A 26,018-nucleotide genomic window follows, 5' to 3' on the forward strand; every position below is an offset into this window, starting at 1 on the left:
ACTTAAATAAGATCATTGATTTACATTCATGAGAATAGACCTAGGGAAAAAAGGATTTGTCAGATGACAACAATCAAGTAACCACTGGAGGAGAGGGGACTGGTTCTCTATTTCTATATTTAGCATTATTTAGAAAAAGCAAATGTGATACAGGGTTTATAAATGAAGCGCACAATACTGAAGTGAATTTACACTGAAGTGTAAATACCGGTTTGTGCATTCAGAAAGCTGAAAGGTCAGTGCCCCGAGCAGCGCTGCCACACGCTGCAGGAATGACAAAGAAATGGGAAAAAAAATGTAGCAGAAGCAACGAGGGTAACAGATCTCAGTGTGAACAAATACAGGCTAAATTTATAACAGTTACATAAATTTTAAAAAGATGCGCAAACTCCTCCGAAAATGCCACCTTTAAAGTTGTAACAAATATTTTCCTCTGGCTTTTTCAAAGTACGGACGTTAGACAACTGCTGATTTAAGACCAGGCGCTCCACAACTTACCTTCCTGAAAAGAAGCTGTACGTCAGGTAGTGCTGCACTGTATAAAGAAAGTTAGCAAGTCACACAGGAAAAACGGGAAGAAAAAAAGTTATTTACACTCTTGGAAGACCCATTGCATAACTTATCCAGGCATATACAGCCACTCTTACAGTGACACCTTGGTAGTTCTAAAATATGCATAACAAGTTCTTGTAAAGGCCCACATTATACATTTAAATGAGTGAATGTTAGCAGTTTGCTGGAACAAGCTACTTTTTTAGCCCAATCCAAAGTTTCTCTTTCATAACCTCACATCATCCCCTTTTCCGCCATGTAAAACTTCTGTTCCAACCTTTTTTTTTTCTTTAAACAAATGGGGACCTGAAACCCACTGTCTTATAAGCAGTTTCATGAGCTGGCCACAGATTTTTTTAACTAGTAATTCTAATGCTGGCAGGCACTAGGACTATGAAATGCCTGAAACAGTGATACCTTGATACAGGGGATCACTTCAGCTTATAGCATAAAGAAGCTCACTACTATTTGTTTTCTTAAAAGGATGTGCCAGGAAATTATATAAAAAAATTCACAACTCATCTAAGAACTATTCAATGGGAACAGGGCCACAACAAAAATTGTTTAAAGGACCAAACAGGTCAACAGATAATTGAATCAAAGGAAAGTGAAAAGCCCAGTGGATCATTGATAAGTCATTAATTAACATTCTAACTAACAGTAAAATATTCGCATTAGTTCAATATAGACAAACTTTGCAGAGCAAAACAGGCAATGCAGAAGCCAGAAATATAGGAAGGCATCTGTGAGCACTACAGTTATGCAGAAATATGAACAAATAAAGGACAGTACAAGGAGAAATTCACATACAGTCAGAACACTGAACTTGGGCCGCATGTGCAGTGACCCTGGGACCAATGTGACAATGTTGAATTCGGGTTTGGGGATCTCATTAACAGAGGAATACTGTTAAACAAAGCAGATTCAAGGACAAGTCACAAAATTACTACTTCTCAAATTCCTGCAGCCATAAAAGATAATAATATTAATACTATTAGGGAAGAGGATGTAAGTAGCAGTTTCTTGAATCAAAAAGGGTCCTGAGGAGAAGAAACACTGTAGCCTGAATTTTTCAGAGCAATCCAAAGTTCAACTGGGGTATCAAAAAAACATTGCCAAGTAAGTAAAAATTCCTCAAGCCACTACATGGGGAGGCTTACACTTGAAGAGTAACCTGGAGTGCCCCCTTATAGCGTGGTCATCAGCTTTGCTTCCACCAAGCTTAAGTCTCAGCAAGAAATGAACGCGTGCAGAAATGGAGAAAACAACACACCCACCTTGGATTTACAAAGGTGCACAATTAAAACACAAATGAGATATAACTGAATATTTACTTAATACACAGGACAGAAGAGACATGCTTGAGGTGAAAATTAAGCAGAAACTGCCAGTTAGGGCTGGAATAGTCACCAAGAGAACAGCCGGGCACCCTGGTGCTTGGGGCATTTAAAACTGACTGGACAATGCAGGTGCAACCACCCAGAGTAACATGCCAAGTAATGTGTAGAACAGGTGTCCTCATTTCCCCCCTACTCCCCACACCACTACAAATGAAAATACCTTTTTTTTCCCCCCTTTTACAGTAACAGGGCCAAGCCAATAATAACCAAAGACACCAGACACACTCGCAGTGCTGACAATTAACCGCAGGCCTGTTGGAAGGTCTCACGACAACTGTGCTCAGACATTTCTTCTCGGCCGTGACTCATGTGTTTTTGTTATTTAAAAAACAGCTGGACATCATTTAAAAATAATCTTTTAAAGATTTGATCTACATACCATACTGTGTGGAAACAAGGCTTTCTACTTTAGGATAGCTTTTCCTTGGAAAAAAGGAATTAATGAATTTTAAGTACATTTTGTTTTTTGTATGAAAAATAAGATTCAAAAATGCAGCAAGATCTAATCCATGCATCCTTTATTCCATTACAACCACTGTGTTGCATTCTAGCAACAGGACACAAACTGCAATCAATCGCGATCAATTTATACAACAATCTGAGGCTTACAGTACATTTAAGGCCTTTAAATTTGGAAAAATTAGACCTATGCTAGTAGTGTAACAATTACATGTTTTGCATTTCTGATGCATAATCTGTGCGATTCCAGTGTCAAAGAATCAAATTACTCCTAAACTAAAAAGATCAGCTCAATGAAAATTTAGTTACATAAATTCATCAAAACATAAATGTGTAAATTTTTTGTCCTGGAAACTTTATAAAACTTTAATAGCAAAATAATATAGGGATAAAAACATATTTTAACAAAATGTATTCAATCATATACAAACCAGAATTTTGCAGTTTATTGTAGCTAGACTTAAATTAAAACTACCAATTAAGAATCTATGCACAATGTAAATTCAAATATGTACAGTACTTTTAAAAAGTCTACAGGAATGCTTTACAGAAGGAAATGTCTGTTATGGCTATTATTCAGACCATCTGAATATTAAAATGAGTTTTCTAGTAGTAAATTTACACATTTATTTTTAAACAAAAGCAATTTTGTCCATAGTTCCTTTGAGAATATTCCAGTTATGTTTATACAAGGTAATGGAGAAGTCATTACAGAGTTTAGCCCCATATAGTAGTTTGTTTATTATCAGGAAAAAGTATATTTAAATAATTTACTTGGGAAGATCAGTAAGTTAACAAAAGAACACTAAAAGGGAGGAGGAGGAACTTCATCACAATAACTTTCCAGTTACAATACCACAGCTAGAAACTTTACAAAGAAAGTACTCCCTTAGATTGAACCCATGGCTGATTGTTTAGAAGCTGTAGCTCATAACAGTTATGTTCTACACATTGAGAACACTGAAAAAAAAAGTCTTTGTAGGACAGAACTATAAACGATCAGAAGTGAGACAGAGAAAACTGATCTTCAATGAATACAGCACTAGGTAAAAAGTGTCCCCATAAGCAGCTAGTATTCCCCACTTCCTTCAGGGCAATGAAGCTAAAAATTGTTGGAATTACAGTAGTTGACCATATTGTGTGCATTAGTAGAATAGTTTCCAGATATAAAAGACAAATTTCATCAGATGTTTGATTAGAACACCCTAAATACAGGGCATTTCTTCATAGTATAAAGCTATTACAGCTATCCAGTTAAAGCATGTGCAAAAACAGGTAATTTCTTCCGTTCACAGTAACTGAGGTAAAATCAGGTAGGCTTCTTCAGGAGTTGGGAAGTTCATGAGATATGAACTGTTTTAGTCTCTCTAAGTACTGTGCATAAAGCTCTATGTCATTATGCCCAGCCCCTTCCACCCAGAGGGGCTCTACTGCTCGTGGACATCGCTCGTACATTGCCAGGCCGTGGGAGAAATCGATCACCTCATCTTCGGTACCATGGATTACCAACACAGGAGAGGTTACCTTAGATATCTTGTCAATGCTGGGGGATGGAAAAGGAAAAACAGTGCTCAGTTTGTGACTTTAATTTTCACACAATTAAAGAAAGCTTAACTACTGGTACACACCCTGCTTACCACTGCATGTTTTTAAACAGCTACAAAACCTTGAAATTGTGCCCAAACGATATGGAACAACGCTTACTCCCAAAACGCATGTGCAAACTGGAGCCTGTGCTACCATTACGCCGCCAGTTCTGATGACAAGAGGCTCGAATGGGCAGCAGTGCAAATAAAGTTTGGCACCTGAAACACCAGCGAGTGGTGTACCTATCAAAGAAATCACTGCAGAAAGCTGGTGAGAGGCAAATCAGATTCCATGAGACATGTTACCAGTGCGGACTCTGCATTACACATTATCACCTTCCAATACAACAGATTAGCAACCAGTTAACTACATTCCAGTCATAAAGACTTCACGCAAGAAGAGTCAGCTCATGAAGTTTGAACCTGTCTTTAAACCCCCAAACGAGGGGGGGAATGAGATAAAGAAAAACAACCCGGTCTTTGTACTGATTGTCTAAGTTCAAACGGCAACAGAGAAAACTGTGGGAAAACAGCATGACATGAGGACATTTAACTGCAAGCCCAATGAACCTCACATGGGATTTTGTTTCATGCCTCTGATTTCTTGCCCCACTCCAAAAAGTGGTCTTAAAAGCAAGCTGTTCGAGCCACGTTTTGCAGGCCAATACACCTAGCGACTGCCTTGCACAGGAGAACAGGGGCAGAGGAAAGGGAAGGGTGACAAAAGCACCCTCACACCTTTGAGCTCAGACCAGAAAACCCCAATTATGAAGCATCCTGGTAGCACATCAACTTCAAGGTGGTGAACAGCAGCTTCTTCTGCCTGCCTTCTCCCAGGCACCAACCTGTACTTCCAGACAGCCGTTCCACGTTGGTAGCTACCTGTAACTCCAGACCAGTGCATAGGCACCGCGTGCTAATGTGCTCAGCTCCCCACCACCTCCACTTCTATCAACAAAAGGGGGAATTGGCCAGTAATGAGACTATGCTTTGGCTCAGGACATGATGTAGAATAGGGGATGAGCTGGGGGGAGAAAGGAATATCAGTAATATTTGATTTGACGGGAAGAAAATTTTATTTCTTTACACTACCTAATAAGTGTTTGGATTTTCCTGTCCTGAAGAAAGAATGTGATATTGGTAACACTAGGAATTTTACAAAGTGACCAGACTAATTGCTTAGGATGATAACAAATACAGATGCCAACATACACTGATTTAAAAACAGGTTTAAAGAAGATTTATGAAAATATAAAAGTTAATTAAAAATTAAGATGTAAACTGAAGCACTAAACCTCATACACACAAATCTCAGTATTCAGTATTCTACAGAAGAGCCATTGGTATTCCAGTAAACAGCTGAGTGTAAACACATTTTAGTCTCTGTATCAATACTTGCTCGAAAAACAGATTTCGTGTTATTTAAAATTAAAATGCAGCCTATTTCACTTCTGTCTGGAACCTGAGTTGTGTGCAACTGTGCTGAATACAGAAAAATATCCCAAGAACTTGAGAGACAGAATAATGCAGATTTCCTGCCCCAGCTATCATCCCCAAATTAGTACAATACCCAAATGTAATACTTCATCATGAAAATGCTAAGTAAACTGAAGTCTTAAGCCCATGAAGGGTCTGTCCCTGAGTTCCATGATGTGACAAGACAGGTCAGCCACATACAGTTACAAAGATATTTACGTATCATTTTAGTGGCTACAAACTAAGATCTCATTTATTGTATGAAACCAGGAAACCCCTTTCCCTACAGTATTTAGATACTGAAACTATTTTTCCACACATATATTCACAGACCATTAAGCTAGATATTTGTATTTTGCAGAAAATTGGAAAGCGTCCCATTGCCAACTCAGCGACTCATAAGGCAGCATTTACACTGCACGTTGGACTTACTTAGTATTCTCAGCCATACCACTCTGCAGCTAGAAAAATCTACAGAGACCACATTCTCACGGAGTCCCAACATAAAATGCACATAATAGCAATTCGCTGGAGGTGCACACAGAACTATTTTGTTTCCTGCTGTGAAGACAGACAGTTGAGCTGTACACGCTCATAAAAACACACTGCTGTTTATTTTCACTTATAGTGCTTACAGTATAAGTGAAGTCAGACTGACAGCAATGAGCAGCTCAGTAGATTAAGAACAAAATACTCAAGAGCTACAGTGCATCTGTTGTCAGTGTCATGTCCCACCCCCCTTTCTTTTTTTTTTTTTTCTTAATTTACTTGATTTGGCTGCTATCAGCTAATCACTACTAGTTTTGCGATCACAGCTATTATTAAGACTTTGTTGCTTTCTCTAGCAGAAGCATTTGGAAATGCTGGGTTTAAGGTTTGGGGATGATGAACAAGTTTGTGTAAAACAATATCAAATTCTGACAGCACCTTCAGCAATTTACATTTTTATCTTATTTGGAAGAATGCAAAACTTAGGGACTGGACAGATACTGTGACAGCCACTGTTACTCCTGGCTGTTTAGGCGTGGGTTTACAGCTACAGTTTTCACCCTCCCCCACAGTCTAATTTTAATCTGTTGTAACTGGAATAAAACAAACATGACAAATGCTATGAACATCTCCTACTACGCTCATTGCAAACATGACCTTCTGAAGCAAAGTCAGGTTTGCACAAGATTTCAGTGAGTCCTCTGCTTCTTCTTTGCCCTTCCATGGACCACTTTGCTTTTTATCTGTCCTTCTCCTTACTCCCCCCAAGTCTGTATACACTGCTGTAAAGAGACTGGCTCCCCTCTCACATTCTCAGATGTCCAACTCCCACAGATAGCTTTGTCATTGTCTTGATGCAGGACAATAGTCATAAAAATATCTCAATTTTCTAAACAGCAGTCCACTTCTGGCAATACTTGAAGTGTAACTGTTCAAAACTACAACAACAAAACATCTGTAGGAAATTAGTAAGGCTAAGCTCAAATGCTACGATGTGCTATGTGGAATTTACCAAAGTCTTAGAAAGTCATTAGACAGTCACTCAGGCAGTTACTAGATATACATTGGCCTGCAATGTGTGGCTTATTTACTGGTTGTAAGGAAAAAAAAAGTTATATTTTGTTGATTTCATGTTTTGTCCTATCACCATTACAAAAAAATGATTTTGTAAGTTTCCATGCAATGCTAAAGCTAAGCCCTTTCAGCAGAAAAAAAAAGCAAAAACAAAAACAAAAAAAAGCATTAGAATGGAATTTTTGAATACTGGATCCCTGCAAACATGTAGAAATACTAAGAGGATTCCTGAATTGCCTGCTATTCCCAAAACATCTACTATTCCCAAATATTTGGATACTCTTTAACCTGGAACTGTTGCAATTTCAAGAGAGACACTAGGCTCTAAAGACAAGTGTTTTATCTTGAAATCAGTTGTACATACTTTTCTATATGTAAAATACTCTAGAGCTTCTAAATCAAAGCTGACAGATTTTAAGAGTGTACATTAATAATTTTAGGCATTATTCTGAAGGACTTAATAGGACATTATCAGTTATTAAGCTAACTATCCAAACTTGAAGGTATAAAAATCCTAATTTCAACAACCCATAACAAAAAAAAAAAGGAGAAAAAAATTAGTTGTAAACACTAAGACTTATTTGTGTGTTAAGCTATCATGTCAGTTTGAGAGAGAGCGCAGCCTGTTCATGTGGTGAATCTCTACTTTGATTTAGAAGGTAAGCATATGTGAAATTTAAAATACAGGTCACAATTCGATAAAGTTCCCCAGAAAGTTACGTAGCTAGTCCTTTTTAAACACCTAAAGAGCACTTCCAGTATAGAACAATCATCTTTGAAGCATTTATACATACCTTGGAAAAGCATCAAAACAATAGGTTTTCCTAGTGTCAGGAAAAGCTACCCGTAATCCAGACATCAAAGGAGAATGAAGGATTACTGCTGCACACTCGTACCGAGATGCCAGGTCTACTGTAGGGACAGTACCAATACTCTGACCATACAGAATAATGTTCTCAGGACTAACGCCATACCTGCAGAGAAAATAAACATCACTTTAAAAAACACATTTTGCATCATAAAGGCAAAAGACAATAAGAAAAAAGGTGGAGGGTGTAAAACAGATCAAAAAGAACCACAAAGCACCCCTTCCATCCATTGAACTTTAAAATCCACTCCTAAGAGACATGAATTTACAAGCCTAAACTCTAAAATAGAACTGTAAAGTAAATATTCAATGTATTGCACAGGCTAAAGAAAGCTATCCTCAAAGGAGGAATGTCAGTTTGTTGATCTGCACCATTTTCATGAACACCTCTTATCTTTCCATTCTGCAGCACAGCTAATTATAAATTAGACTTCTCCCTACCTAGAGTCACTTCCACAAATCTAAATTAGGTATTCTGGAGGCTGACAACCTTTCCACCATTAAACAAAATAGTTACTCCTTTGACACTCCTTTTTTTCCAACACAGCTGAAACAAAAAGACCGAACTGCCTTATTAGTGCAGCTGATGATGCCAAAGAGCGTAAGAACTTTGAGAGGATAGTTTGGTTCATTTTTCAATTGATGATTGGTATGAGTTATTCATCATTTTTCTTCTCCTGTTTAAAATATGTTGTGGAGCTTATTTTGCAATTATAAAGACATGTCATTCCATAATTCCATCATTCCATAAAATTCAGGGTTCAAAGGGAGACTTGGATGGCTCCCAAATATTTCTATCTGGCCTGTAAGTTGTCCTAGCATGTGTGCTCTTTCGCAGAAGCAACTAAGAAGCAGCTACATTAATAACATCATCAATTTTAAGTATTCAAAATAAAGGAATTTGGAAGTAGCACAGGAGGAGGCAACAGGGTAGGGTAGAAGGAACAGTACAGTAGTATTTGGTCACTAAAACTTGCTAAGAAAGCTACAAATCAAAGCTATTTCTCAGTTGGTTATGGATTATTTATCCAGGTTTCTACATCTAACACCATTTTCTATTGCAAGCTATATAAAGAATAATTGATTGGGAAGATAACACATTTCTATTCGAAGATAATTTGCACTGAACGCATCTTTTTGCCAGTCTGTCTACAGTCCTGCTGCCACTGCTGTGACAATGGAAATCAAAACCTATAGTTTAGCCTATAACCAATGTACACCTGGGAAGCTTCGACAAACTGATAAACATGTTTGACAGGGCTTGATAGTACCTGACTTTCAAGCAGTCAAATGATTGGGCACTTGCAAAAGAGATAATAAAAATTACAGCAGAAGAATAATCCAGCCCTGACCATCTAAGTACAGACTGGCAGTTTTTATAATGAAGTAAAACGCGGCTGGATTGTAGATTCTGTGAAAGTAGAATTTTCTTAATATTTCCATGCTGCTGAGCATAAGGGTGCTTTTGGCATCTACTGTAATATGAATAAGCATCTGTATAAAAATATCTCCCTGGAGTAAAATTTTATCCTCTTGGTAACCAAGCAGCAGCTCACGTTGGTGGTCTATCACCGCAGCCATGGCCTGATGTTTTTAAAAGAGATGCTATAAAGCTCTTTTAGGAGAATTTTTTCCTTCTTACTGTTAGAAACAGTCCAGCACACAGTAGAGCCTGGCTGGTTTTGGTACGCATGTTAGCAGAATCTCAGAGCAAAGCCTTGTCTTCACAGACATCATTCCAGCTGCTGGGTAGTGAGTGGTCAGAGGCATGTACCTTAAAGGCTGAATATGGAAACTGTGCATCCAATCCGCTGACCTACTGGCTGTTGCATCATATTAAAGATGGGCAGAAATGCATCAACATCAGGAAATAAAACAAAATGTGACCTGAACAAGATGTAGCACTTAAGTAGAGAAAGAACAGCATTAATACTGGTAGGTTTTGCAGTACCAAAGTGTAAAGTCCTATTTCTAAAGGATTCACAGTCTATGGAAAGTAGAGAAAAAGATGTTTGAATGATAATCACAGGATAACAGGACAGCATAAGGTAGCCAGAGAATTCCTTTAACACAATTGCCTTAGCATTGCAATTTTCTTCAATACTGTTTCTTTCTAGCATACCTATTGCCATAGCAGCAAGCTGCTCAACCTGCAATATCAGCTGTTTTCAGAAACAAAACACCAAAAGTAGTGAATACAAAGAAAATCAATCTTACTAGCGTAATATGAAATTGGAAGACAGTCTATAGCGTCATTAACAAAATCAGAGATCTCTAAATGTAAAGAAGCCTTTCTTCACTGAAACACTACAACTAGTCAGTATTTAACTCTTCAGAAAGGCAACACGGTAATGTTAACAAAACAATTCTTAAGAGCATTAGGACTTTGAGCGAGTGCGTGTTGTGGCCTGTCATTAAGTTGAATGTCTTTTCTATTTTGTACTCCTACTAACTGACAACTGAGAGAATCTCTTGGACTGTTTCAGTCAGGGACAGTCCAACTTTCCAAGCCAGGAGAGTTACTGTTACAGATTTATTTTCTAAGCCCTTTCCCATTAGGCCATCGATCAGAAGGTGACACATCAAACTTACCACAAACATCAGCAGAAACATCTACATGTAAAATTTATTGCAAGGCCAAAGGACAGCCGACAACTCGCAAGGAAGGGCCATGAATAATTGACACGCGCGAGGCCCTGGGAGCTGAAGGCCGCGGCCTGGCACCGGGGCACTCGAGGCCTCACAGAGGCTGCCCAGCCAGCGGTGACTCAGCAAGGAGGGTTTAACTGAGGAACCAAACAGCCCAAGGATTTTGTCCTTAAAGTACAATATTCTTCTGAGAGAAGGCTGGGCTACCCCTCGCTCCGCAAGCTCCTTTGTGGTGTTAAAAGATTATTGCTGCTGGGCACAGCGATACCGAAAGTGAAATGGAAGAAACGAGGCAGAGGAGACACGGATAAGAAGAAAGCAGTGAAATGGGGTCTAAGTGACATACAAGTAAGGCAAAAAGTGAAAACAGCGAAAGCACAAAGCAAAAGACACTCTGAGCAGAGAGGAACTCTGTTAGCCTGCTCGCCTATTAAGGAAAAAGTCTTTCCAGAAGCTAAACAGCAGCTCCTAAAAATATCTTTCTCGAAAGGAGGGAGCGTTGGTCTCTGTGGAAACACTGCTCAAGCGGAGGGATGGCGAGGCCCCAGCCGAACCACGGGGCTCAGCACAGGCACGGTGAGGTGCCACGTGGAGACAGCCTCCCAGCGAGGCAGGAAGCAATCCCAGCACCTGCTGGGGGCACATGCAAAACAGCCATTTGACAAGAAAATGAGGGAAAGAAAAAGAAGAAGTGAAAGTCAGCTGCTGAAGAGTGTGAAGCTACTGCCGTTTAAAAGGTGTGCTTCCGTTTCCCCAACCCACAAACATTTATCAGGTGGCAAAGTTCTCCAGTGCAGCCTGCTCCCAAGAACCCACACGAGTAGATTATCTGGATTATGGACTACATTTCCTAGGCGTACCGGAAAAAGCAAACAGCCATCTTCGCAAACAGCACAGCTCCAGGCACCTACAACTTGCCAGGTCAAGCTAAGGCATCAACGCACCCCACAGTTAATAGTAATGCTGTTTGTTTTGTTCCCTTCCCTCCCTTTATTCCCTCAATTCATATAAATAGGCTAAAAATACACCATTTACAGCAATTCTGGTTCCCCTCTGCTAGCATGAACCACATTCACTTAAATTGGCCATTAAGAATCCACATCCCTGACTTTTCCACTTGCTGCTGTGCAGACTAATATGAGATGCCAGACACACCAGCAGGACTTCAGCTTTGAGTGATACTGACAGACAGTTTACCACTGCTATTTTCGCTCTGTTGCGAGCATTAGTGGCATGCTGCTGCAGGGACTACAGAAGTGCCATACACTTCAACCCTGCCATGCTTGTGGCCAAAGCTACAGTAGCCCTGCCAGTCCACCAAGACGCTAAATACATATTCATTAATGAAGGCAGTTCTTTTTTTCAGGCTGAATCAGTGAAGTTAACCACACCTTATATTTTCAGTTTTGAAATTTTATGGTATTTGCTATCCCAATATCCCTTACCTAAACTGGAAAGCACATAGAGTAGTGTGGATATAGCAACAGCAGCAAATCCAAGTTTTCATGCTATTAGAAGCCAGTCGCAGTAGCTCTATCTAGACAGAGACCACCACAGAAGTGTTTTGACTACACAAAACCCATTCCTAATGCTGTTGAGACCTACTGTTTCACCGCTACCAGACTAAGGCAGCTACTGGTGATCAAGTTCTTCCTCAAAGAGTTTTTAAAAGAGAAATGGCCAGACAAAACAAGGGAATTTGCTCGTGTTCTATAAGAAGACTGAGTATAAAACCGTGCATTCCTCCCTCAAGGGAAACACCACAATGAAATAATTCACTTTAAAAACGTGGAAAGGGAAACCAGCATATACCAGGAGCGACAAAACTTCATGCCACATTTGGACACAATAGTGACTTCAAGTATTTTTTTTTTTCTAGAACATACATGTGCTCAGATATAATAAGGTCTTCATAGGCTTCACTGCAAGCCTGTTCCTCCCTCTTTACACAAATCCTTTCAATTTCCCCCCAAATTAATATTTTAAACATGTACTTTGCAAAACCGGGCACTACAATCATTTGAAAGAACAAAGAAAACACTACAAATTACTCTTACAATTTTAAATTGAAGAAATCTTTTTAAAAGAACAAGTTATCACTACAAGCTATTAAATACTAGGAAAAACTACAAATGTGGCATATTTTCATTTGTCACAATGTACTTTTCATTTATTTTTCAAAACACATTATCTCTAAATTGCATAATGCAGAGAAATTTAGATTGCTTGTTAGGAAACACAAATAGGTTTTTCTTTAGCATCATTATACACTTCCATAAGATCTACAGTTTCAGAAATAAGTTTTTGTTTGATTGTTTTTTAATAATCTGGTATGAATCTGAAAATCTAATTTGGAGTATTGAAAGAAAAACTAAAAAATAAAAATCCCACATGTAGATTGCATGTTGAATATGAGATTAAATTGGGGGATCTTTATGTTTAAAAAAATCAACAAGAGAGGTTTGGTCAGTAAGTACTCTAAGTATTTACGTTATCAGAACAAAACACTGAATTTCACATCCTGGTTCAGCAAGTGCCACTCCCACATCTCAGCCAAAACACCAGAGATCACAGCAGATTTTCAGCCTAAATGCCAACGCTGAACTGAAAGCAAGATTTTAGATTAAGGATTTTTGTGTCAACCATAACATCAACTGTAAAATGAGAAAATCAGAATTATTTCACAATTCACATGAAGCTCTGGCACACAGCTAGAGTCCCTTTGCCAGTTTCTCACTCAAGATTCCTTGAATTCACATGAACATAGGTCTAAAATTCTTCACTGTTTTCATAAGCATAATAGACACTGACACTGACTCTTTAAGCTATGCGATGTCTCTCTCCTCTACCTTTTTCCTGCCCAATTCTAAGTACAATGCGATTCAAGTTCACATGTAGGAGACTTTGAGTTCACGTTTTCATTGTAGTAGAAGCCAGAAACAGTTTGGATAGTATTCTGGCTTATGAAACTGCAAGAAAGAGACAATTTGTTTTGGCATATTTCCCAGCACACTGTCACAGGAGCAGACAAGTAATTCCACAAATGTGTTCACACTCAAAATAATTTCAATGGCTGCCAGAAAAATTTAATCAAGGAATATGCCACTGTTTTATATCACTGTTATTTTACTGCCACACCAGAGAGTCATTTGCTTATGCTATGGAGAAACCCCAGCACTGATCAATACATGCTAACACTGGAATTACAGAACCTACGACACCTGAAAATGCCCTCTTAAAGGTTATTTTAGAAGTTCACTACTTACAAATACCACAGCATAGCAGGCAACTGTGGCACTAATCCAGTCATACAGCAGCTCTTTTTTTATTTTTCTTTTCTCTCCATATAAATCAGTCAACCACACAGAAGCAACTTGGCTTCCTCCAGCCACTTCTGTAGGATGATCAGCTGTGCTGCAGTTACCTACACCAAAGCATGAATTGCTCCATCTGCCTCTTGGTTACTGCCCTGTGACAATCGGCTGTTTTTAAATATTGGGAACCATGCCCACACCAAGTGCATCAGCCATGACAAACCCAGGTGATCTGCACAGCGCTGAGTGGTGAAGCCACAGCAGGTTCAGCCCAACAACTAGGGCAGGTGAAGAAAGGCTATTTCATGGCATTCTCTGGCACAAGCTGTAATGAAATCACACGTTAATTGAATTACACAGAATTGTTTGTTACCAGATCTACTTGGAGAGAAGCCTGCAACTATAAAATTAGGGGCAAAATGTTTCAGTAGTTTCTAATCATTAACCAGACGTGTTTCTAACAGCACAGTCTCACAAGCCTGATGGCAGCAGCAGTGTAACTGCTCCCAGCCTCCATCCAGCACTTCCCCACTTCCCAAGCAGGGTACTGCCACAAGTGCTCGCACTGAACCGACAGAGCTGAAAATCTCCTCTTTTTGCAGAACTTTCCCTACCCAGGTTAGTTCAAGCATGACGTAGGATGTGGAAATGAGCACCTGACACTGAAGTCAGGCAGAAGGATAGTATTAACTTCCGCTTATTAAGCAAAGAAAATAGCCTTTGTTAGACCAACAAAAAATGGAGGGGAGAAACAGACAGGTGAGCTTTTTCAGCAAACGCTGTTCTTCAGGTGCTGTGTGCCGCCCTTCTCTTGCCCCAGTAGTATTAATTGCTCTAATGACCACTGTTACCTCTACCAACTAACCTGTCTTACATCCTCACACCCGTATGGCTGTAACAGCGCTAGCAGAAAATCAGCCTATGCAGTACCACCGCGTAGCCACAGCTTAATCCAGAGGCTAGTTCATTCCTTGACAGGGTGTAATTGGTTAAACCAGTTCTGTACAGAATTAGAAAGAGAATTATGGTAGATCCCAAGTTCAACACAAGCCCATGTCATATTGTAAACACAGTACTTAAACATGCCAGATGTTCAGATAAGAGATTATTCCTGGTTCACTCAGAACCAGGGGGTTCTGGTTCTCAGACAAATTACTGCATCTCATCTCCAGCATCCCATGGCAGAAGAGAGGTGGAGAATTTAGAGAGGAGCAGCAAGAACAACCAGGCATATAGGGGAAAAAAAGCATTTGAAAGATTTAGAGAACAAAGATTTGTTTATTCCAAAGGAAAGGAGGCTGCAGAAACGCATGACAACAGGTTTCACATATGGAGGAGGCAGCTGCAGAGATGAAGATGGGACCCACTCTGCCTAGTTTGAGTAGAGCAAGATGGAAAGGGCAAAAAAAATGCAGCAGAGGTTTAGGTTAGTTCCCCCCACACTCCCACCCCCCTTTTATATGAAGAAGCCCTGTAACGGACTGCCAAAGAGACAGCAGAATTTTCATGATTTAATGTTTGCGAGAACAGGTCAACCGTCCACCTACCAGGAATAGGTCAATGATAATTAGTCATGGCTTGGGAATGAATGGTACACTTAAGGACTGCTCACCTCCATTTTCTGCACTTCAGTGCTCAGTGGGGTTTCCCACTAAAGATAAGACTGACATGTTTTTTGTAAAAAAGTACAAATTACTGCTTGGCATAAACCAAACAAATTTATAAAGCTCTATGCAGAGTAGCTTCAGGGTGGGGGTTGATACACTATTTTGAAATAAATTCCTTAGGATAACAGTTCCTCTTAAAAAAAAAAGAAAAGCCTTTTTTTTTCTTACTTCCAAATACCTTAAGTTACTTTGTGTTCATCTGGCTTAAGCACAGGCCCCTGAAGAGGCCCCTGAAGATGTCATGTTTTGCAGTGGGACACACCTTCCCCTCATTTTTTCCAGCTTCACCAGGACAAGTATGTTCCTTCTTCCCCTTTGCCACCTGTATGGTTGGAGAATTTCATACCACACCATGGCAGCACTTCCACAGGCTTGTCTTGCACCACGTTTTTGAGCCATCTTACCACTGTCCTGCTGCCAGCCCAGCCACAGCTCCGCACCCTGGCAGGCAGCAGGTCCTGTCTGCAGCCCATCTGCTGTTACTCGTAAATCAGGCTCTGTCCTCACACCCGTGTATAGTTCATGATCTCACAGCAGAGACCATTTAACAAAGGCAGTAAGACTGCATCTATCCACTTGAATTTTTTGAGCGTTTTTCAGACAGAGCCAAAAGAGAAATGAATGAGAGAAAAATAGTTGGTGGCATGCCTCATCAGCTGGGAAAGACTTCTGCAAATCCAGATTCTGGAAGAAGTCTCCTCCAAGCTGGCTGAGCAGTAGCAAAGTGGGATACAGAAGACAGAATGGGCAGAAAATATGCACTCTGTGCTTGCTGATTTATTTATTTATTAAGGAGCTACTAAGTAAGAACTCCTTTGTTTTCTCTTGCACTGAGAACTCAATTGTATTTATAACACAACACCCCCCAATACCCTAGAATACTGAACTGGTGTTCCATGTTCCATTTGCATTAGGATGCTTGTTTGTCTCCACATGAACTAGCTGTTACGTATGAACAAGGCACAGATTTGAAACCGTTGCTTCTGCAGGACTGAGATATTTTTTTTTCCTCCAGATAACAACTTAAGATATGAGGAAATAGAGTTTTCAGTAAATATACATTGAAATTTAAGCAGAAACTCATGCAGTGGGCACACTGACGTGGGAGAACAGAGTAACTTTACCTCCACAATCATTTGGCATTGAGAGAAAGTTAGCAAGAAGGCCACTGATGATCAAAACCAGACTTTTCTGGAACATCCAAAAACCATGAACAATGAGCCAAGTGTTTACTTGAACTTCTACCTTTATCATTCCGCTATTTTATGACAGTAAGATAATAACGCTCCAATCCCAGTGTGCGTTCATACAATGAGAGGGAAGGATCACTCTCCTGTCAAGTCCCCTGGTTTCTTTTCTTCAGTTTGCCTACTGACAAAGACCTTGACTAGTCAAGAGAGCAGGACAGAACAGCAACTTGGGAAGTCAAGAACAAACTACTGCGCTTCCAAGGGCACACAGTGACGTTGTCTTCTGCTTACAGGGAAACAACGACATAGCTTTAACTTAAAATAAATAAATATATAAATTATTATACACATAGTCCACGTAGAACAAAAAGAGAAGCAGTAACTCTATGTAACACAAAAAGTTAACTTACTAAACTGCTAGAGAAAGGTGCAACAATAGCTCTGGCAGGAATCTAAGACTGCTACATGTGGTATTAGGACAGTTTTCTTGTTTCTCAGCTGTGCGTTTTCAAATGAGTTTGAACAATTAACAGAGCTTTCTGACCACAGTGCCCTGCAACTGAAGAGTGACTTCAAAACACTTCAAAGATTTCAACCGACCTCTCATGTATACTCACTGTGAGGGCAGTGTGGCTAAAAACTTGGTCAGTGTAGAAGTAACTGTAAAATTAAAAAAAAAAGCCTTCCTTGCAGGAGGTAACAGTATTTAGGCATGAAGCATCACCCTCTGGCTTCTTAAAGAAGCCCATGAACTCAAACACAGATGTGTTTTATTCTTCCTTGAACTTGTGCCTTAGTTAAAAGGGACACACCTTGACACCCTCGTAGTACTCGTGATTTTTGAGACTGTCCTTTTTGGCATTTATTTTATCTCCCTACTCACAGGTGCAAATACAATCAAAACCACCATCAACTGAAAGACCAGTATCTAGTAACGATTGAAATAAGAGTTAAACACATACATACAGGTGTATTTTTCCTTCCTTTAACAACTGGAGAAATCAATTATAGCTCTGAAGCCAGCACTGTGTCACAAGGCAAAGGTTCTGAAGACACACACGTACTGTCTACTATACTTAGTTTCTTGCTTCTCCCAAATTATTTTGTAACAGCAGTCTCGATTTACACCATTTAGTCACAAGACAGAATGGGTAGATGGCATACTAAAGTCAATCTCTCAGTCCAGTTAGTTTAAAAATAGTGTTGGAGTTACTTCAACTAAGTATTTTGCATTTAATTAAGATGCTTCATAGCAAATAAACATGCAAGAAAGAAGTATTAAGTTTTATTTATCAAAGACAGGGAACCTTTACTGGCCACTAAAAACTATCTCCATTGACCACAGCATGAATAATTCACAAAATCTCAGCCAGCTACGTTCCATTATATACTCTTTACTGTAACCAGTGTACAAAATCTATATAGCCAGTCTCGGAGGTACATTTAAATAACCTGATACAGCAGAGAAAATTCTGTTACTTTCTCAGAGAAAGTCAGTCTATAGCATCTTCTGGAGTGAGGAATTCATTATCCTCATCCCCAGCTTCTCTCTCATCTCTATCTTGCTACGGTATTTTTATTTCGGGCACATACTGCATACAGTATATCTTATAATACAGCAATACTCAAAAGCTGAAAACAGACTGAAACAATGCAGTAAAACTGTCCCTAAAATTGTATCTTATAAGGGCTGTTGCAGAACAACTCCTTGTTGTTAGAAAAAGAAAAAAAAAAGATGATATCCATGTACCTAGACACAGTATCTTTTTTATATAAGGATTTCAGGTAAACCAAGTTATGTGGCAACTAACACAGAAACTGCTCTTGGAGAAGAAGTCTCCTCTGATTCCCTAGGAAACATTAAAAAAAACGAGTACAAATATTAACACTGGTTCTGCGGTCCCACAAGTTCTGTGCTTTCCTAACTGTTTCTTACATTTCAGCTGCTTCCAAACCGGACAGCCTTGCCTTCTTCTGAGGCCGAAAGCTCAGAGCGAGCCAAGGCATCCCATCCTGGCTCCCTCCCGAGTCTGGCTGCTCCAGCAGCCCATCGCACAACCCTCCTCGCCAGCCGGGGCTTGGCACGGGGAGTCAGAGGGTTTGCAAGCCTGAGGGAAGCAAACTCGTTGCTCTCCAACAGCTCCCAAAGCAGTTTTGTTCAGAAGCACTGTATTATTCTTTTAGTACCCCCACCTGTTTGTTGGAGCACCTCTGTCACCTCAACCAAATCTCAAGCACTGCTCTTACCCTGACTCTTGGCCACACAAGGCCCTGAATTCACTTTTGTTGCATTCCCCGCCCCTCCTCATACCTATAACACCATGCAATATAGTTTAAGGCCATCCTACTGCAGCACTAATTACCAGTAGCTGCATCTATTCAAGTCTTAAGCCTCTGACTCATGAGCTGAGATTACTTATCTGAGAACCAGTACAGTGGCTTTTGACCCCAGCTGCTGCCTGCCCCACCCGCGTCTGACGTTTCTACCCTTTTACCAGCTCAACTGCTCTCAAAGCAAGGAATAATTGCTGAAGCACGCAATCCAGAATAGCCAAGCCAAAGAAAAAAACATGCCAGGTTTTCTTTGAACGTGCCAGGCTGTAGTTTCTGAAATACAGTTATTACTGTACAGGAATATAAGCCGAGCATCCTGTCCTCATGCAGGGTCACGTACAGACTCCTTCCCAAAACGTATCCCTGTTACACACCTGTCTTAATTTGGAAGGAACAAACAAACAAAAACCAGAATTTTCCCTGCTTTCTACCAATCAGCACACAGATCACGTAGTACAATTAGAAAGCAAACTAGTTAAAGCTGACAGCAAAAACAAACTTCACAGCAGCACTGATTTAACTGATCCCTCTTCATCAGGTATATCCATCTCAAGGAAACAAGACTAACCTTACATTGTAATCAAACTGCAAAGCTCACCTAAAGGTGAGCATAGGTTTGCATAGCTGATCAGCTATACACACACACGCTATAACTTAATGAAAAAAGCATCCCCTACATAAGGATCTTAAAGCAGAAGTGTACGCAAACTCTTGTGAAGGCAATTGTCTCGACGCTCCAGAACAATTAAATGGCTTTCCAAGGTGGAATTAATCCTTTGGAGACTAATATTAGGAAGGCTAAATAGGGAAAAAATAAAAGCAGATCACTCAAAAACTGATTTCTATAGCATAGGGTCCTAGAACTACTGACGTAGCTAGTCCTACCACTGAATTAAAATGAAACTAATTAGCTTTTCCTTGTGCCCTTTTTTTTTTTGTTAATTCTTGCAGTGCTTTTGCATTCTCTCACAATTATTTATTATATCTACATTTCAGACTAAAGGATATTTCATCTATAGGTTTTACAAAGAGCCTTATGCTTTCAGGTGACAAAAACAAGATCAACCCCATTAAATGACTAGCTTTGCTACAGTTAATTGATATAACTTACAAACCACTAAACACAGGGCATTGATACAGTATTTTCCTTAAGTCACTCAGACATCTGTAATTATATCCAGAAAACGAGCTGACAAAAAAGATTCAACCATTATCTCCATAATGCTGACAGAAGAAAACAAAGAAGTCGAACAGCCTCAGCAAACTGCAGGTGCTTGTATCTGAAATCCTATTAGAGCAGACAAAGTTAAAGCCATTTTCACACTGTTCTTCAAAGATCCCTGGAAATCTGAATGCAGTCTCTCCCGCAGAGCACCAAAGCCGAAGTCCCAAGAGGATTACAGGGGAGCTGGGACGGATGAGGACTTGCAAGTATGTGAGCAGACAATCCGCGTGCACTGTTTCTGCCTATCCCAAAGCATTGTTTTAGTTCTGGTAGTGATTTAAGAGTCCCTGGCAGAAAGGGGAGGAGAGGGCAGGAAGGGAGATAAGAGGATGAGGACAGCAGAGAGGTCCTGCTACAAAAAAATTTCAGTACCTATGCACTGGCCCAAGATTCCTAAAGAGAACTGACTGCAAATGGATGCATCTGTCCCTGTTAAATGAATATTTTATTGACAAGCATTATATGAAGATGACTCAGCTGGCAGTAGCATTTCTCCTTTCCTTGCATACGTACATTAATATGCTCATGCACTGTAGAAGAGCAAGCAAAGTTATTTAATAAGACTAGACTTCTCTCAAAGATATGCAATATCTCATGAACGTTTAAGGGCTCAATGCAGAAGCTAAGTGAAGTGTCATGGCCCATTTTTCCAGGAGAACACACATCCTGCTTGGATAGCACTCTTAATTCTATGGAAATATTTCATGTTCCTTTGAGATACTCTGAAACCAATTCCACAGATTTAAAGAGGAAAAGCAATGCTTCCTTCTGATCTAAAAATCTAAACATTCAGCACTTCCTCTGCACTGACATGTCTTGCGAATCACAAACAGGAAGAAATCCTGCTTGGATAAATGACACTGTAACCTCTATTTTTCCCTACCCCCAGCCAAGAGCAGAAAGCAGATCAGTTTTGTATGTGCTGCAGACACTGAGCTGTACTACAGTGTGAATTTGTATGTGCTTCGGCACTTGATTTCAAAGTGGAGAATATTCACAGCCTCACAGAGAAACACCACTCTCCTGTCTTCTCTCTGTTATCCATTCTCAGGCACATTTATTAAATATTCTAATAAATAACAAGAGTGCTAACTGCCAAATGGACGAAGACAGTCATTTCATGAAACCTATCTATTACAAGAAAATATTTTTCCAACATCTTTTCAGAAACAAGAAGATCTGTGTTCTTTATTTCTCACCATTTTTGGCACTCCATTTTTGAAGTAAGGCATCAGTTCATTTCTACTTTTTTGTTGTGGCGTTCAAAATCTCATTTCAGGGCAGACGATATAGACTTATTCCAGTGGAAAAAAGCACTAAGGAGGTTAAAAAAAAGGATACTAACAGAAGCTTAGGAAGTGCCTTTACACATAAATGGATCTTAAGCATTCATTTCATGTTGACGATAAAGATCAATGTTCTTATACTACAAAATCCTCCTTCTTGTATCAACTACAGGTAACTTCTTAATTAATCTTCAAGAGAAAGTGTATTAATAGATACAGGGGTGGGAAGAAGAAAAAAGCAAGGGCCTCCTGTAGCTTACATTAAAGTACTATATAAATGGGAAGCTGGAAACGGTTCCAAAGCATCCTCAAGTTCTTCCATTCTCGTCACCCAAAGACAGGCTGACTTGACTCTACCAGGATTAAAGACCTGTTGCTCCCCAGAATCCATACATTTTTCAACCAATATTTAGACTTGCATAATTTTACACTTATTTTTCCTCTTGTGCACGTTCCTTTAATGAACTTTTAGCGCATTCAATGTTCAGACCCCAGTAACAGTCAATATAAAGCTAAGAAGATTAAAAAAATATACAGCAATCACCAGGATTAACAGCACCAGATGTTCCAAAACAGCAGATCACAGATAACTAGGTTCAGAGCTTAAAATCAAAGTTCCTAGCCAAAGCCTTTATCATCACAGACCCAGGGGCTAGATCCCTCCTCCCTTTTTGTCCAGGAGCCACTACTTGGAATTTTGAACAATTGAGCATGGACTCAGCATTCCTCCTGCGTGTTTGGTTGCAGTGGTCATGAAATCGGTGCTGTGCTCTCCAGGAACTTGACAACAGAGCACAAAACCAGCAATTCATTACATAAACAGATGTCTGCATTTAATTGAATGCAAAAACATTACACATCACTGCATTTTACCTATTTTATAGTAACTAATATTAGTCTAAGAAACAGGATCAGTACTTCTAGAGATTTAGAAAAGTACTCATTTTCTCATAACTTTCCTGAACTCGCATCAGAACACTTAGCCCTGGAACTAGGTCACAAACACTTGCTCAGCTTAAGCAGCTCTTATTTGGCATCATCTGAGCTTCTACGGAGTAAAAGGCATTTTGACCAAACTGTGCAGATCAAGATGCTTTTACGATATTCAAACAGCATGGTTGGGTATTTTGTTTTCTGCCAGCATTCTCTCTAGTTAACAGGGCCAATTGTTTTTGTGCTCTGTCTGTGAAAGATTTTTTCAAGGAGGAGGTTGACTAGCAAGAAAAGGACGCTTATCAGTTATCAGACAGCCACTCCACAAGCAGCAGAAGTACCTAGCAGTGGATCAAGGACATCTGTTAATGCAATCACTTAAGTGCATTACTCCAGCTGATGCTAAAGGTAGATACTGACCTGCTGATGCATCTTAGGAAATAAAAATAAATAAATAAAACATAAAAAAAATAAAGAGGGAGAGAGGAGAAGTAGCTTCCTGGACTATGATGTTTTTCAGTGTCCTATTTGCCTCTGTATCTGTGACGCCGTTCTGGTAAACAAATCAGGTTCCCTGCTTAGTTGCAGCACCACCTGAGAACAAGTGGGTATGCAGGAAAAAATGCCAGCAATTCCAGTAGGTGCCACACCAGCAATTCCTAGCACGGTTTATTGCTATGTCGTGCGCTGTTGGAGTTTCTATTTTTGAAATAACAGATAACAGTGTAATGTTTAGAAGAGTGGGTGTATTCACGTCTACCTTAGCCAAACAGCCATTTGGTTAGTAATATTGTGTCTGTGTAGGTTTTCTGTAGTTCACCATTTCATGACACACACACTTGTAGTTAGATGCTGCTGCTGGGTTGCCCTCCCAGCACACACTTTGCATATTTAGCTCTCCACACAGTTATGCTTTTCAAATGAATAGTGCTTCCCTTCCTCCTAGTACCACAAAGTTTTCAATGCAGAGGCAAAACTGAAATATTTCATGAGAATTTAAAAAGAATATTTGAAGACTAGGTTTGACCAGACTTATTCTTGACCAATTCTACAGTGTAGGGCAGAAAAGACAGTTCACATCAGAATATTGCCCAGAAGCACAGGGAGCAGTGGAAGGCAGAGGAGGCTAACAAATGACAAGCAATGCTTGCTAAATCCTCTCCCCTTCAAAATGCCAGTAACAAAGCAAGCTAAGCTTAAACTAACATTGCTTCCCTTTTTCCAAATTAACACTCACTTTGGATTAAAAAAAAATAAAACGCTGTGGATGTCCAACCAAAGAGACTAATTATAATAATCAAAGACTATCAGCTTTGGCTTAGATTTTCCTGTTGTGAAATGCAACAAGTTTCAAACTGCATCCACATAAGAAACACACAAGATCCTCAAGTTTAGTGTCCCTCATTACGATCACTATTAAAGTGGATTTTGGATGGAGAGGATAATTTCCTGAAATAATCAGAAGATGCCCATTCTTATTTGTATCAATAGCGTCTGTTCAGAGCTCTACACAAAATGGACCACCAATCTTAGATGTGCTTTGACAGAAGGGCATCCAGTTTGGACGGGCGGCGTGTTTGGCACCAGCTTGCTCAGTCTCAATAGAATAAAAGGCTAGGAAAGAATTCAGTTGACGAAGGACACTTTGCGACCCTCTCGCTCTGGACAAAACTGGATCAATATTGAGAATTTATAACAATCTTATCTTTTACGCCAAAATTCAGACAAGTTATTTTCAAGTACAATCTGTTCTTTGAACCTACAGGAATCTTTGTTCTTTGTTAAAGACAACGCAAATCAAAGTGATTCCTTTATTTGAAAGGCAAATAAATTTGTGCCTGTATTGCTTCAGAGATAATAGTTCATATGTAATCAGATTAGTCTTTAGTACAAATTTTATAAAACAGGATATAGAACTAATTGTACTGGTTTTATGCACAGGAAGCTTTAGAAATTAATATAACATTACATGAATAATTAGCAAGAGCTCAACAGAGAGCGTAGAGGGTTACTTTATCAGAGAAGCAAGAGTTTGGAAGCTGGCAGAGATTCAGAAGTCAAAACTTTTCAGCCATGCTAGTCAGGCTTTGGGTCAAACACCACCTATCTTAAACTGCTGCACTGACTTCTAAAAGGGTGCTTCTTGCATCAAAACCAGATGCCTGTAATGTATGTTAAGTCAGTGTAATTATTAACCAGCCCGAGGCAAAGGTTACATGTTCATAAACTGGTATCCGTAAAAATTGTAAAACTAGTTGAAACACCACCCCACCTCTTCCTACAACGTAGTGCTTTTACAGTTGGTTAAACACTGAAGCACTATAATTTTCTGTAGCACTAAGACACATTAAAGCCATACTTCATTAGAAAAATATACTAACTTTTACAGTAGGGGACAACAACAACAAAATATTGTGAAGAAAATGTATACTACAACTCAACAGGTAAGTTTAGATCCATCCGAGACTTAGAGGTAGTAGACGACGGACTGGCTCTTGAACAACTGCCTCAAGGTAGAGAATTGTCCAGGGAACACCTCCAAAATAAATATTATATTGAATTAGCTATTTCAATTAAAAAAAACAAAAACCACATCCACCAGAACATACACATACTTTTAAGAGAAATGAAGCTACGAAGAACTAACAGCATGTTGGAGAAGAGTTTTCTAAATTTGCCCCTGGAGGACATGCTTCAAAACCAAGACCATTTTCTTGAAAGATGCCACTTTCCCCAGGCTGTCATGCATTCATCCTAAATGAACTCATCACTTGTTGGGGAAGATGATACAGAGATGGGACAAAGATTAAGATCTGTACAAACAAGCCAGTCCAACATTTAAAAAGGCAAGTGAACTACTAAGGAATTCCTTTAAAGTGTAACTGGTTTTGTATACCACAAATGCAAAATGCTTAACAGAAGTTTAGCCCCATATTGTTGTTGGCTTTTACTTTGTTTCGCTTATTGTAAGACTTGCAATTTATTGCATAGCGCAATAGTTGAGACAAATGACCCCCCACAACAGCAGCCCTTCCCTTTTAACTTATTATAAATAATGCTTAAGATTCATGGCATAATGATTAAATTATCTGAACCTTATCTCAGCTTATCTTACACTGGAAAGAATATATAGTCATTTTTGCTGCTTTGCTGATATTCAACACCATTTTTCAAGTTCTCATAGAACATCCAAAGCAAAACTTGACAAGCTTCACAAGTCAGCAGTGAAGAATGCCCAGAAAGATTTTACAGTCTGAGCAAAGCCTTTTCTAAACAACCCTCTTGCTGAAAGAGAAACACTTCAAGCCATATATAAAGCAGGCTTTCCTGAGAAACGTGTTGAAGTTGGTCTCCAAAAGTTCAGATTTTTTGGGTCCCATTATTCATGGCTTCTTATCCATTGATTTGCAGTACATGCAAAGAAGTAGACACACGATGTCATAAAGTTAGATTTAACTGTCCTAACGTACTGGGATCCTAAGAAGTTTTGAAGTGTCCTGTACAAGAAAAGGTCTG

At 39.4% G+C, this 26,018-nt stretch overlaps 1 protein-coding gene across 1 annotated transcript in view; it reads right to left on the reverse strand.

The window, feature by feature from the left end:
• Positions 1 to 2,453: 2,453 nt before the first annotated feature.
• Positions 2,454 to 26,018, reverse strand: part of ABHD17C (abhydrolase domain containing 17C, depalmitoylase) — a 33,005-nt gene continuing 9,440 nt past the window's right edge. The window contains exons 2-3 of the mRNA XM_040570150.1: positions 7,831 to 8,010; positions 2,454 to 3,954 (exon numbers count right to left, since the gene is read on the reverse strand). Coding sequence (XP_040426084.1) covers positions 3,735 to 3,954; positions 7,831 to 8,010 — 400 coding nt within the window. The 3' untranslated portion in view covers positions 2,454 to 3,734. The remainder of the gene's footprint in view (positions 3,955 to 7,830; positions 8,011 to 26,018) is intronic.

This window comes from Cygnus olor, chromosome 11 (genome assembly GCF_009769625.2).
Source record: "Cygnus olor isolate bCygOlo1 chromosome 11, bCygOlo1.pri.v2, whole genome shotgun sequence".
NCBI classification, from domain to species: domain Eukaryota; kingdom Metazoa; phylum Chordata; class Aves; order Anseriformes; family Anatidae; genus Cygnus; species Cygnus olor.